At 31.0% G+C, this 14,868-nt stretch overlaps 1 protein-coding gene across 2 annotated transcripts; it reads right to left on the bottom strand.

Annotated features, from left to right (window-relative positions):
- Nucleotides 1–2,232: 2,232 nt before the first annotated feature.
- On the bottom strand, nt 2,233–13,694 carry LOC134250471 (uncharacterized). 2 transcript variants are annotated; one of them, XM_062732831.1, is made up of 5 exons: nt 13,555–13,694; nt 8,583–8,749; nt 4,992–5,100; nt 3,047–3,161; nt 2,233–2,459 (listed from the first exon to the last, which is right to left on the bottom strand). In XM_062732831.1, exons 1-5 carry the CDS (start codon nt 13,645–13,647, stop codon nt 2,377–2,379), a joined length of 567 nt encoding a protein of 188 aa, XP_062588815.1. In that variant the 5' UTR covers nt 13,648–13,694; the 3' UTR covers nt 2,233–2,376. The 2 variants fall into 2 exon arrangements, with proteins under 2 accessions (XP_062588815.1, XP_062588816.1); XM_062732832.1 differs by having other exon boundaries at nt 8,583–8,746.
- Nucleotides 13,695–14,868: the final 1,174 nt, after the last annotated feature.

The following is a 14,868-nucleotide window of genomic DNA, read 5'->3' as shown; positions in this document are numbered from 1 at the left end:
AACATTATATTTGTTTGTAAGGCTCATTATATAAATTGTACTTTAGAAGAATTAACTTGGATTTAATTACAAGTGGTAATCCAACTTAAACTCATAGTTCCCTTTCTAAGGAAGAAATTCTTCAAAATCATTTATCAGTTTTGAATATTTTTGATATCCTAAAGAAACAAAATGAATTTTAACTACCACATATATATTGGATTCCGAAACTCCATAAGAATCCTTACAAACAAAGATACATAGCGGGTTCCAGTAAATGTTCAACCAAGTCTCTTTCTTTACTTCTCACTAAGATATTAACAATAGTGAAGGAGAAACTTCAAGAGTACTGTGCAACAATATATTCAAGAAGTTGTGTAAATCAGATGTGGATACTTAAAAATTCCAAGGAACTTTTGAAAAATCTGAAATCACAAGATTTTACCAATAACAACAGCTTAATAACTTACGACTTTTCAACTTCATACGCAACCATTCCCCACGATAAATTGAAGTCCAGGCTTTTTGATATCATTGACAGCTGCTATTTCAATAAAAATGGAACTCATAAATTAATATTAACTTACCTTGTCATTGGTCATTTGCAAAACAATTTTGTTCAAAAACATTCTGACTGTAAAACAAGTACTCTGAAGTTGACATAAAAAAAATGCTTGAGTTTCTTATTGAAAATTTCTATGTTGTTTTTGGAGACCAGGTCTTGCAACTGGTGTCTTCTAGCTATTCCCACTTTTTAAAAATCTCAATTCCACCTATTCCCACTTGCAAATAACAATAGATGTTTAGATTTACCTGTATTTTGTACATTTTAAGACAGAAAATAACGAATACATCTATGAGAAAATATGATTTATTTCGGATTTTTGAAATAATAAAAAGATCTTAATAAACAAAAGCAACTTAATACGTTAATTTAAGAATATAGTTAATTATTTGTTTACACAAAATTCCACCTATTCCCACAAAAAATCTTACTTTTTCTACATGATTTTCAAAAAGTGGGAATAGGTAGAATAAACCCTTGCAACTATCTTGCAACAATCTATTGGAATTTCCATGGGTACCATGCAATTGGCCCCGTTATTAGGAGACCTATTTTTGTATTCATTTGAAGCAGAATTTGTTCAAAATCTTATACATGAAAAGAAGAAAACACTTGCTGTGGCCTTCAACTTGACATTTAGATATATCTATGACGTATTGTCAGTTAACGATGGTAATTTCCATTCTTATGTCAATACGATACATCCTGGTGAGCTTGAGATAAAATTAAAGATACCACAGAGTCTGACACATCTGTTTCATATTGGGATATTTTACCTGAAAAAGACGTTAATGGTAATCTAACAACCAAGCTCTATGGAAAACTTGATGACATTAACTTTTCTATCGTCAAATTCCCTTACTTATGCATCAATATACCTTCATCACCTGCATACGGAGTTTACATATCTTATTTGATTCGATACACAAGATCAAAAGTCCATAAACAATACAAAATAGGAGCAGAGCAAACACGGACCCCCAAAACAGCAAAGGTGGGATCAGGTGCCATTTAGAAGTGAGCATCCCCTGCCGACCGGCCACACCCGCCGTATGCACCTTGTCATGTTCGGGAAATAACGGAAAAATCCGTCGTCAATTCAGTGTTTAAATAATGGACTAACAATTAGTATGAAAAACGTCAATCAGCATTTGACTCAATGATAAATTGTATTTGCTGACAGGGTCATTGAATCGACCATAGAACTTATGATATGATGCCTTTAAACGCGACTGCTGATATTATTGTTTCATCAACTTGTTTGTCAATAATTTACCTCGTTTAAGAAAATGTTCATACGTAGAACACGCTCTTGCGTATCGAATCAACTGAGATATATAAACTCCGTATGCAGCTGATGAAGGTATATTGATGGATAAGTAAGGAAAGTTAATGATCGAAAAGTTAAAGTCATCACGTGTAACATATAGAGCTTGGTTGTTAGATTACAATAAACGTCTTTTTCAAGTAAAATATCCCAATATGAAACAGATGTGTCAGACTCTGTGATATCTTTTATTTCAAGCTCATGCACTGGGATATATCGTATCGAAATAAGAATGGAAATGACCATGGTGGAAATAACCATGATTGTTAATTGAAAATGCAGCAGTATGTTTGGGGCAACTTACCTATTATTGTAAAAACTTTATAATACAGTTGGTCGACACATAAAAAAGAATGCCCCATTTCTTTACAAAACTTTATTTTCTATAAATACTATAAAAAGTTCCAGTTATATACCTTGTAGCATAAAAAGATAGCATTTCTACAGCGAATAATAATAATAAAAGGCGCGTGTTTCGCTTTTTCATTCGATGATGAAGAGGAGTCTATTTATAGAAGTAAAATCTTCTAAATCCAGATCTTTCTCGGCCACGCCCACCTCTTTTGTGCTGCTGGACATGAGTCTGATCTGTAAAAAAATAGAATAAATTTCAAAGTTTACATTATTTCATTTATTTTTAAAATAACGTCCTCTAAATCGCTGGAACAAATATCCAACACTCGTAGACAGTCGTTTTAGCCATCTTCTTTTCTACTGATTATTCAAGTGTTACTTCTATGGTTTGCTTAGAGAAAACACAAGTTGGACTTGAGATAAACAGAGTTTTAATCTATTAAAGTCAAATGAATTTTAATTTTTAAAAATAAGTTTAATAATAAAGTTAAAATTATTCATAGCAATATACCCTTATTACCTGCATATGGGGGTTTATCTCTCAGTTGATTCGATACACAAGCGCATGCTCTAATACAAACAATTTCTTAAACGAGGTAATTTTTTGACAAACAAGTGGAAGAAAAAAGAATATCAAAAACCTTACTTAAAGTCAAAGTTCTCTGATAGATACAATGGGTATGTCAGAAAAACAATTTATGCCTATGAAGGTTTTTCATACAAATTGTTAGGCTATGAAATGTCTACGGAAATGTTCGTAAATAAAAGATATTCTTGTGTATCGATGTGATTTTCTATGATATACAATTTATTTAACCTACCTGCACATTCAAATTCAAACACCGAGTCGGCCCTTGGGTCATCTCTTCGGGTTTTAGTCCAGACGGTTGTAGGAACCATTCCTATCTGACCATCTCCTGGGCACAGACAATTTATCTTAAAGAAAATGCCTCAATTCACTTTTTATTTGTAATTCATGGTTCATTCTTTAACGAAAAAAAAATGAATTTGACATAAAAATAATTTTGATTGCTGTAATTTCTTGCATGATTTGCACATCTGCAGGTGATTTTAAGCTATCAGAAAACCTCAATCTAGTAAGAAATAAAGAAATATTTAATCTTCTCTTTTGGGCTTATTTTATATTTTTATTTTTAGATTATTCCATAAAAACAAATGTTCTTAATTATCTAATTCAAGGACATTTTCATTAACAAAAAACAACACACAACAAAAAGGACTATTTTCATAAAATAGGATGAAAATAAATTTTTCACTTCCATTTTGTAAATTTTGTAAGCTCTAATGCACAGAATACAAGACACTGTGCTAATTAAATGTACATTGGATGTTTCAGCCCACCACAATCGTCAGTTATCTCCGAAAAAAAAAATCATTCTCAGATCTTTATAACAAAACTTGGTATCATTTTTCAAGTTGCTAATTGTTTTCCTTTTTTTCATTTTTTGGAAAATAAAGACATTTTTAGGCTCCATGCGACATAGATCATACTAGTAGTTTCATAGAAACCTTTATTGACATTTCTATATAAGATTACTGAATAGGATTAATTTACTCTAATCCATTCGATGAGAAATAGGAAATAAGAAGATGAACTGAAGTGTGAAGCTGCTATAATTACTCAGGGCTATCTTACCATTCAGTTTACTCAACATTTATAATCATTGTTTAAAGAGTTGATTAATTATTTAATTATGATTTTTATATTGTATATATTATCAGAGTTTATATATTTATTTCTGAAGTGGGAACTCTACTTTGTCTTTATTTAATTTGATTAGTTGTTCAAACATAACTGTGAAATTCACACTTCAAATTTATTTAAATAATTGAAAATATAGGACAACTATTTAAGTTTTGATAATTAGACAGTTATTTTTTTGTATAAATCAACTCGTATCCAGCATGTAACAATCAAATTCAGAAAATGTAGAAAACGTACGTTCTATGGTTTTGTTAGAATTTTTATCAATTTCAAACACGCTTATCATACGATACATATAAAAAATGTAAGAAATACCAGTCGTCTGGGAAAGTAAGGTAAAGAATATGACTCGAATGTGTTGTCTATAGGATGACAAAGTACATAGACAAAAAGTATTTATAATCGCCCACAATATTTCAGAAAAGATCACAGTTGCTCTTATAATACAGCTACTTGGTCACAGCCCCCCACAAGCCAGACAATAATTCCTTTTTTGAAGCAAACATTTTATCTCTTAGTTTAACTTTAGTCATATTTTATCAATGCTTATTTTCATGAAAAATATTTTAAAGTATTACCATCTAAAATGACATAAAACATTTACAATTCTGTGACCGACTTCTTACTTAAGGCAAACACGCGACTGACTTTGAAAAAAATCTGATAAATCATGTAACTCGTTATCGGTCTATGACAGAACGTTTCTTCAACTTAAAAGATTATAAAAGGAGAAAAAATAGCATATTAGACACATACAAAAATATTTGAAAAGCTTTTTTAGACCAAAGATGATAAACTATGCTAATACTTGTGTATAGTTGAGGTAAACCTTTTTTTTTTATACATAAGTTGATGCGTTAAAAATACCTAAGTATATTTGAGGTCTGCTTTTTTAAAAACCTAAGTTGATGAGTTAAAATAATACCTGCGTATATTTTAGACAAGCCTTTTTAGGCCTAAGTTAATTATAAATTAATACCTGTGCATATTTAAAGAAGGCTTTTTAAAGACCTAAATGAAATAAGAAATTTAATTAATACCTGTGTATATTTGAGGTAGCCGACATCACGAACACCATTGTACTGCTTTCTTGCCACTTGTCCTGGACGGCATTGTGGGATATCAGAGACAGGTCGACACAGACCATACCTAAATGTTAAAAGCCACCTTAATGATTGTAAATATGTAAAAAAAAAAAATAAAATAAAGTAAATTTCAATCAACTGTATCAAATGAAAGGATTCGAAGTGTGAATTTTTTTTTACTTGTAGCAAAGTTGCTAGAGCATTAAGTGTCTGGTTTATTGAAATAACATTTCGGAAAAAAGCCAGGTTTAAAATAGTCCAATAACTAATAGTTGTTAAAGTCACTGTAACCTTTTAAATGGATGCATTTCATGAAAACACAAATTTACGAATTAGATTTGTGAAACATTAAGAAGTCTCAATTTTTTCATGTCCTATAAAAAAATATGTGGCATTTTGGTCTACGAAGAATCATTTCGAAATATAATAGAATTCTTTTAGTCAATATGACAATATCTCTTATGATAATTTTAAGGAAATCACACATTGATCGTTAATTATTTTAGTCGATTTCAGAATTGCAAATTCTTGACACCCCCGTTCGAACTTGTCACTTTAATAAGAAAAACAATTTACTACATTAATTTGATGAATTGCCTTTTTTCATGACTTTATCTGAAGTTTTGAAATATATACCCTCAAGAGATTTATAATCCCATAATTGTTTAAACATATATTAAGATTTAACCAAAAGAAAATAAAAAATGACACATCATATCATTTGTTCATTTTCTTAATTTAACACTTGGACAATAATGTTTAAAAAAGAAAAGAAAAACTAAACATGATATTCTCATTTTTAAGAAGGTCAATAAAAAGGGTCATTTAAAGAGCACTGATACGACAGCAAATAGGCTAAAAAGGTATTTGAAAAAAATACGATTAAATATCAGATCTTGTACTGTATACAATTGGGGGATCGCTGAAAATCGAAAATTTCTGAAAAAATCAACGGATTTGTTAAAGCGTACATTTTTTCAGAAATTTCGATTTTCATGTAGAATGGGTTCAGGTTCCATTTTTGGACAAAAGAAATAGTTTTTTTATTTAAGTTTCCATCATTTAAGCGTTAACAAAGAATGGAGACTTGACCCATTCATGTTCAAAATTCATTTTTTATAGCTCTAGTAAACTCATTTTCCCACTAAATATGCTTAACTGTCAACTTTGAAATAAAGAATATCAAATAATAAGTCGTTCAGTAAAAAAAAATGATAAAATGTTTTGAAGATGACATTACTGAGAACATGATTTTAGAAAAGTATAACTTTTCTGTGAATTTTGAAAATTGAGAAACATTTTGTCTCAGAGCGGGGGATTGTCCTCGCCTTATACGCCATCTTTCTTTCAAAGGCAATGTGAAATAATCTTTAAATCAAAGAGATTACAGTTTTCTCAAGCTTATTGGTCAGCATCTTAAGGTTGCGTATATTAAGATATCAAGATAGGTAAGTATCTTGTTTTACATGCGAATCTCTAATATATATGAAGCTTTTTTAAAGAACAACCCAATAAGTAGTCTATTGCTATTGCGCATTATACCTTATTGTGCTGTTCGGTTTCGGTCAAGGGAAGTTTATGTTTCAAATTGTCAGTAAAAATTGTTTCAGACTTTGTTGAGCATTTTGGCTTATATTATATCATTGTCTTATTTTATCATTTTAATTCTTAAAACATTCTCGTTTTACATCTCTGAAATCTATTTTCTTATTGATATGTACATATATTGTATTGGCCATTTTATCTGCATTTTAAATTTGAGAAAAAGATAAATTCCAGGTCCACATTGCAGAACAAATATCGAGTGTTAGCGATATACATTGTACCTTGCTCTTAAATTTCTTAAGGACTACTTGTTATCATTCTAATAAAACATGCAGTGATTTCTCCCGAAATATGGCTGAAATATTGCCGACTCGGCGTAAAATAAGAACAATCAATCAATTAAATCAGTTATATTCTGAAGCAATTGGTGGGGGCGATATTATACGAAAAGCACACCATTGATATATTATCCTCGAAAATTGGAACTAAATCATCATTTTTTTGCTGTTGACATAATCAACTAAGTTGTAGTAAGCACGCTAGAAGGTATCTTGGTATTTTTATTTTTACAAACCGACTATTGTAATTTAAGTAAAAACTTTGACGACGAGGAAACATTAACGAAAGCCTAAAACGTCAACGTTCTTCAGCTTCCACATTCTTTTGAATGAGCGCTGTTAAATACAAGCAGATCATCAAAGATTTAAGTTGCTTGATGGCGCAGTGGTTAGAGCGTCTGCTCTAAAGTCGCGAAGTTAAGAGTTGTTTTTTGCGTATACGGGTTAATAACTGTTGGAATGTGAAAACCGGTCCTTTCATGACCAATTGTTTGTGCTGCAGTAGGTGCTGGCACAAAAAAGATCCTTCCCAGCTCAATGGCCGTAAGTGCCGAGTGAAGGACAAAAATTCCAGCTATCTCCACCGGCAAGTGGTGGCGTCTACATATGAGTGAAAAATTCTCAAAAGGGACGTTAAACAATATACAATGATTTTTTTTATCAATCAATCAAATATTTAACTCGCAATTATTTTAATAGATCGAAATTTTCAACCTTCCAATCCTTTAATATACTAGTAACCACGTTTTATGCTACGTATTTTAAGCAATGATGAATATCACAAATAGTGTAACATTATATGAAAGGTTTAAATGTTCTGTTAAAGCGCAATTTCCAAGATATTTTGGAGATATCTCCCATTTAACTGCTGAAAAATCTAGTTCAATCAAAAAATAATCACGAATCTTGACTTAATTAATACGAATATACTCGAGAATGATATTTTTTGCAAGGCCACTTTCTGTCGCGTTATAAGGCGAAAATAAAGTTCTTGCGAATTAAAAATGATTTACGGTATTCGTGAAACAAAACATTATCCTACATATTTCCAGCAAAGCAATCCAGAAGTCAACATACCGTGGAATCATTTTAATTTGTGGGGGCCAATATTCGCGGGTAAGCAAAATTTTCGAGTGTTCGTGGGGACGTAATTTCGCGAATAACTCATATACCCAGAAAGTCGCCCACATGGCACAGTGGTTAAAGCGTCTCCTCTAGAGTCGCGAAGTAAGGAGTTGATCCTTACGTCGCGGGTTCGAATCCCACTCTGGGACGTGGAGACCGGTTCTTCGGATGAGATCGTATAAACCGACGTCCCGTGTTGCAGAAGGTACTGGCACGAAAAAGATCCCATGCTCAATGGCCCTGAGTGCTGAGTATAGGACAAAATTTGCAGCTCTCCACCGGCAAGTGGTGGCGTCTCCATATGAGTAAAAAATTCTCGTGAGGGACGTTAAACAATATACAATCAATCAATCATATACCCAGAAGATTCAATGTATAAAATATGTTGACAAAAAATATTTGTGGGGATGTAAAATAGTGGATAAAGGTGACCTTCAAATTCACGAACATGGGCGCGCCACAAACAATGTTGATTCAAAAGTACAATTTATATCTCTTGATATTACAAGCTATGAATGTTGTTTTTTCAGTTTCTCACCATCGACCCCTTCCAAATGGTAGAGTGGAATCTCCTGGCCTGTTCGGACATGTGTAACCATTCGGACACGAGCAGCTCATTAAGCTGAAATAGTTGTCTCTTGGCAGTTCCATAAGCTCTGTACAGACAGCATTCTCTTCGCATACAGCTGATTCTAATTGTTCCTGCTAAATCATTAGAATGTTTGAAAATAGAAATACTCACTTCAACACTGAAATTCTAAACAATATCATGCAATAAAATTACAAAATATCTGTGTTGCATTGTACGAATATTAAATTTTTTGCTCTCTCTCTCTCTCTCTCTCTCTCTCTCTCTGGGATGGAATTTCACGCTAGAGCTGATTATTAAAATTCAGCATTTGGAAATCGCAACCCAAGCAGGTAATGTTTCAAAAGAAATCAAAATTTTCGCAATCAAAAATACGGTATTTTCATGAGGAATGTGTCAAATTACATGTCTGTAATGTTCTATGAACTTCTGTAAAATGTGTTGTTGAAAGTTATTAAGGATAAGACGTTTATTGACATTTCAACTGACGAAATAAATTTCATTGATATGATACATGTTAGATGAATATTTATACCATGGATTTTACATGGATTGTTTGCCAGATCATGGCAAGGAGCACACTACGGGTCTGACAGGGGATGCATACTCCTCTATGGCACCTGATCCCGCTTCTGATGGTTTCAGAGGTCCGTGTTTGCTCTGCTCCTAATATGTATTGTTTTCAATGGACTTTTGAGATTGATTATTATTCATTATTTCCATATTTTATTTTATTTTATGAAGTATTTCGTTTTGATTTATTAAGTTAACTTCAGCAAAGTTTACTTAATTATCCATTGAGAAATTCAATAGCAGTCTTAAACACTTCAAAAGATATTTATATGTTAATTTCAGTTTGTTATTAAATGAATCATGTAGAAATTAATACGAAATATGAAATATGTCAAGAGAGATATTAATTTATGTCCATTTTAATATTTCTCCTCCCTTCACTTTATTGTGAAATATATGTTTATTAATATTCTTTTTTGAAGTTACAGCACTTTTTCCCCTTCAAAAGACCTATGTATAATTCCAAAACATAATAAACATGCTTTCTGAAAATTCTGTCTATACATTGCTTGTTTTTCACAATTGTTTGTGTTTCTCTCGAAAATTTCACTACATTTTTTTAAAATCACAATTTTGTTTATTTTGTTGAACAAATTTCATCTATTGTCTCATTGAAATTTGTTCCTTCAATGTAAAAGGTAAAGGTTACTAAGAGCGATCAATCTAATAAATTCCACAATCAATATAGATATGTGAATAGAGCATAAAACACGAATTCCAGGAAATTCCAGAAGTGGGATCAGGTGCCTATATAAGGAGTAAGCATCCCCTGTTGACCGGTCAAACCTTGTGTATTGATTAGGTAAGCGGAATTATTCGTAGTCAATGCAGTGTAAAAACAAAAGCCTTACAATTAGTAGGAAACAAGTAAGCTAAAATGCGAGTCAATGATAGGTTATAGTTGCTAACAAGATCATCATAAGGACCAGAAATTTGACAAAATGTTTACTTTAAACCAGACTGTTGAAATCCCTGTAACTTCAACCTGTCCGCGAGAAGACTAACTCGATTCAAAAAATTGAACTTACAGCTCTGAGTAGCGAATAAAATGGAAGACATAAACACTATTAGCAGGTGATAGTGGACTATTACTACATAAATAAGGGAAGTTGACGATGAAAAACTGAAGTCATGTCGTTTGTCATACAATTTAGCTGATAACTGGACCCTAACGTCTATGGCCATGTCTTTGTTTGTTGTTACTGGAGTATATCTTCGATTTGTTCACTGATTTTCCCTAACTGTATTTGCTCATAACATATTAAAAAAATCAGGCTATTTTTTTTTCAAAGCAATGCTTTGAATGAACCACTGACGTTTTCGAATTTTTTAATGATTTTTTTTATGATTTTTTAAAAATTATCAGTAAGGATGGATGATTAATTTCTTCAACATTTTGCTTTTTTGTAACAATATATTTATAACAGTACATAGACTGTTGAATGTGTCGTATAATTTACATTACACTTGAATTCTCCTCTAGAAGCAGATTAGAGAGCTTTAAAATAAAATATTGTTAACTCATTAACTTGACAATGTCTTCATTTATGGTCTTTTATACATTTACAAGCATAAGCATTCAGAATATCTTGCAGAAAAACCAATGTCCACCAACTTTTGTACACGCATTTGCAGTGTCAGTTGTAATTGATTGCATTGTATGGCAAAAGATTCGTACAAAAGCTTTGTAGTTCTTTATGGTTTATATTTACGCTGTATATATGTACTTATTTCTAGGGTTTTTTTTGGTACCATTTTAGTCATTTTATAAACAATTCAAAGAATCAATTTCCATCTTTCTTTTTACTTATACTAAAACTGTTCTCCACTAAATATGCATGGTGTTTTGTTTAAAAGAGATTCTTGTTTTAATTTCTATTGATAGTTGACAAATTTTAAAATGTCTTCAAATGATCACAAAATGAATTCACCATTCATTTTAATTTTTGCTAGTTTTGTAAGTATTAGTTTATGCCGTTGAAATTTCAAATTTTTGAATATTCATCAAAATTTCATAGCACCGTCAAACTACTTCAAAAAATTACTAGCACCGTTTTCAGTAAAAGAAAGACAGGTCAAATTCACAATTAAGCAATAACATTTAAATTTTATTAAAAAACAGAAAATTAAAAAATAATATGTATTTTTGCAAATGAAATAAAAACGGTATTAAACAACATTTTTTCAATAATCCTCCAACCCCATTAAAATGTTTCCAGGTCTCATTTTCAATCGGATAACTTGAAAGCATCTAACATGTCTAAAGCTGAAAATGCTTAGTAATATATTTTTTGAAGAGTACTGTAAGCAGGAAAAGAGTTTATATACCCATTTGCCCATCGAGATTAAAAATCTTGCTACTATATTTGGCAGTTACTCTCTTTTAGTTTTAAATTTCGGTGTTTATTAAACACATAAAGGAAAGAAATACTCAAAAAGTAAATCAATGGAACTCAACTTGATAAACAATTGTATAACTTATAGTTATCTAGTATACATCGCTTGGCAAACATAGTAGAATACGCTCTTGATCAACAGAGACAGATAAAGGTGAACAAAAGTCTGGAAAAATTAGTGGTAAAATAACAATTACAAAAAGGTCAGAAACACTAATTAACAAAGGAACTAACATAGAAAAGTGGGAGTATATTGGGATCTATAATTTTCTATCAATCATTAGTATAATCCAATTCATTTATCAAGTCTTATACTTAAGCCCTGGGTTGTATTAACAACTGAAAGCACTATTAACTCAGACGCCAAAACCAAAAAAAAAGTAACCGTGAAGCACATATAACGGATTTAAAATATTTATAATATACATGGCAGACTAATTCCATGGCCGTTGGGAAGAAATTATTTGCAGAAAGTATGACTTTTATGTCAACATTTATTGAATACTAGCATTATTCAATGGGTAGTGCAATCCATGAAGCAAAATAAAAAGAGCCATCAGCATTATTTGAAGACAAGGTCAAAAGAATGGCATTGAAGAAAATCCAAAATAGCAATGAACTTCTGGAAATTGATTTTTTGAATGACTTGTATAACTTCTTGTGTCATTTCAGTCCTGGAGTGATTTCCTTATGCATATTACTTCCTGACTTATGGTTTACAAAGTAAGGGTACATTAATTGTTCTCGAAAAAATACAATGCCACTGGTCAACCAAATGTTTCTGTTATTGAATTGCGTTACCTTAAAAAATATAATTAATCAATTGATTTTTGTTCTTTGCATTTTTCGTATTTTTTGCACTTATTCAATTTCTATAGAAATAACACACATACTTCTGAAAGAAGACAGACCTTGATTCGATACACAAGAGCATGCTCTACGTATGTACATTTTCTAAAACGAGGTAAATTATTGACAAACAAGTTAATGAAACAAGGATATCAGCAGTGTCATTTATAATGATCATTTCATAAGTTCTATGGTCGATACAATGGCCCTGTCTTCAAATACAATTTATCATTGAGTCAAATGCTGACCGACGTTTTTCATACTAATTGTTAGGCCATTATTTACACACTGAATTGACGACGGATTTTTCCGTTGTTTCCCGATCATGACAAGGAGCACTCGGCGGGTGTAACCGGTCGGCAGGGGATGCTCACTCCTCCATGGCACCTGCTCCCACCTATGATATTTTGGAGGTCCGTGTTTGCTCTGCTCTTATTTTGCATTGTTTAAATAAACTTTTGAGCTTGAATACTGTTTGTTATGTCTATTTATTTTTTTCAAAGGAGGTAGGGATTTCATGCAATTATCGATAATAGACACAAACACTAGTGAGCCATTTATTATCATTGTTTACATATTTTAGATATTATTAATATTTAGATTATTCATCTTCTTTTTAAATATAGGATAAGGGCACAGATCATTGAAACATTACACAAGAACATGCACATGCATGTTTATATGAAAAAAAAAAATAAAAAAAATAAAAATAAAAAAGGACCATTTTTTTTAGTATTCAATTTTGAAATAGTATTCACGATTTTGTTAATAACAAAGTTCACATTTCATTCAAAATCATGTTCTGGGCTAATTCTTAAAAAAAAAAATAAGGATTTATTTTTTTTCACCTAGGTAGTTAAGTTATTTTAAATTAAAATCCTCCGGCATTTTTTATTTTCACTATATGTAAATATAACACTTTTTATGTATCTAATGATATCGCTTTATCGTTAATTGTAATTGCAATATAATTTCTTTATATTCTTTTTTTACTACACCAATATGATCTTTCAGTAAAAACTGATATTCAAAAAATACTAGCAAATCATATTTTGTTCTTTTATAAATGCAGAGATAATATCTTTGAATGATAAGACAATTACCTGATATCTAATGATTGTCTCTGAGCGCACCTGTCGCTGGAAGCCAAATACGACAATAACACAGAAGCTGAGTGTCCACATACTTATACACATCCCTGGTCTAGACTCATGTAAGATATCAAAGACACGGCACGTCTCTTATAAACTTCTCACGTCACTAAATCGCCAACACCGTGCCTCCTTTTATATCGATTGAAAAATGACATTATTCAAAATAAACACCTCCTGGTTTTTAGAAAATTAAATTGAGACGTTGCGTATCCAATTTTGTAAGTATAGTAATCATATATGCATTATATTTTCTACTCTTACCTAACGGCATATTGTTTTTATGTTTTAGTCCGAAGCAATGATGATGCTGGACGAGATATTTATTTACGGATCTTTTTGTTCTCTAGATCTGTCCATGAAAAAGTCGATTTAATTCTTTTAATCAAATCTCAATTTATTTTGATATAATATCTTTCCATAGAAAGAGAAATGATATTTGAAAGGGGGTATTTAATATGTATCATACCAGTTGTACTACCTGGAAGTTTTCATTAAAAATCTTTTTATTCTTAGAAATCTTACTCGAAATTTCTTCATCTAAAAATGATAATAAGAAAATAAATTAAGCATTCTTGCGGAAAAAAAGAAATATTGCCGATTATTTCTGTTTATTAAGTAGTCAGTTTTACAGGAAATACATAATAATTATATTATAATTTTCTTTTCTAAATATAGTTAAATAAATTGTCAATTTACTGAATTGACATAACTTGCTTAAGGCTTCCCGTTCACAATAATTTGATATAATTAAAAAAAAAAATTTCGTTTAAATCTTCGGATGTAGAGTCACAATACATAAATGTTTGGAAGCCTTTTAAAATTTAAACAGTCAAGATGTTCCAAAATAAATAATTATCAAAATCAATTTTTTCCAATTAATGTGTGAAATGTTATGCAGTGTAAAATGAGAATTTTTAAAAATAAATACGACTTCTTTAAAAATTTTATGAAAGTTACCGTACATGGAATTTTTAGCGACCCGCAAATTTAGCAAGTTGTCCTTAATTCAAGGTAGAACCTATGTCGGAAAAGTCTCAGGATTTTCATACTTTTCGGAATGATAATTAAGCACTTGCTTTTAATCAGTAAAAAGAATTAGGTATGTTTCGTTGTTATATATGTTGTGCAGCCTGTGCAACTTGGAATCCACTGTGACTTCATATTTTGGTCATTTTTAGGATACTGGTCATAAAGACAATATAGAAAAACTCAAAATACTTCAAACATCGTGGATTAAAAATTTTATAAACTAAACAGTATTAA

Source organism: Saccostrea cucullata, unplaced genomic scaffold (assembly GCF_032062105.1).
Source record: "Saccostrea cucullata isolate Sc308-1 unplaced genomic scaffold, CSIRO_AGI_Scuc_v1 ctg57, whole genome shotgun sequence".
Classification (NCBI taxonomy): domain Eukaryota; kingdom Metazoa; phylum Mollusca; class Bivalvia; order Ostreida; family Ostreidae; genus Saccostrea; species Saccostrea cuccullata.
This window is presented reverse-complemented; position numbering and strand designations above follow the sequence as displayed.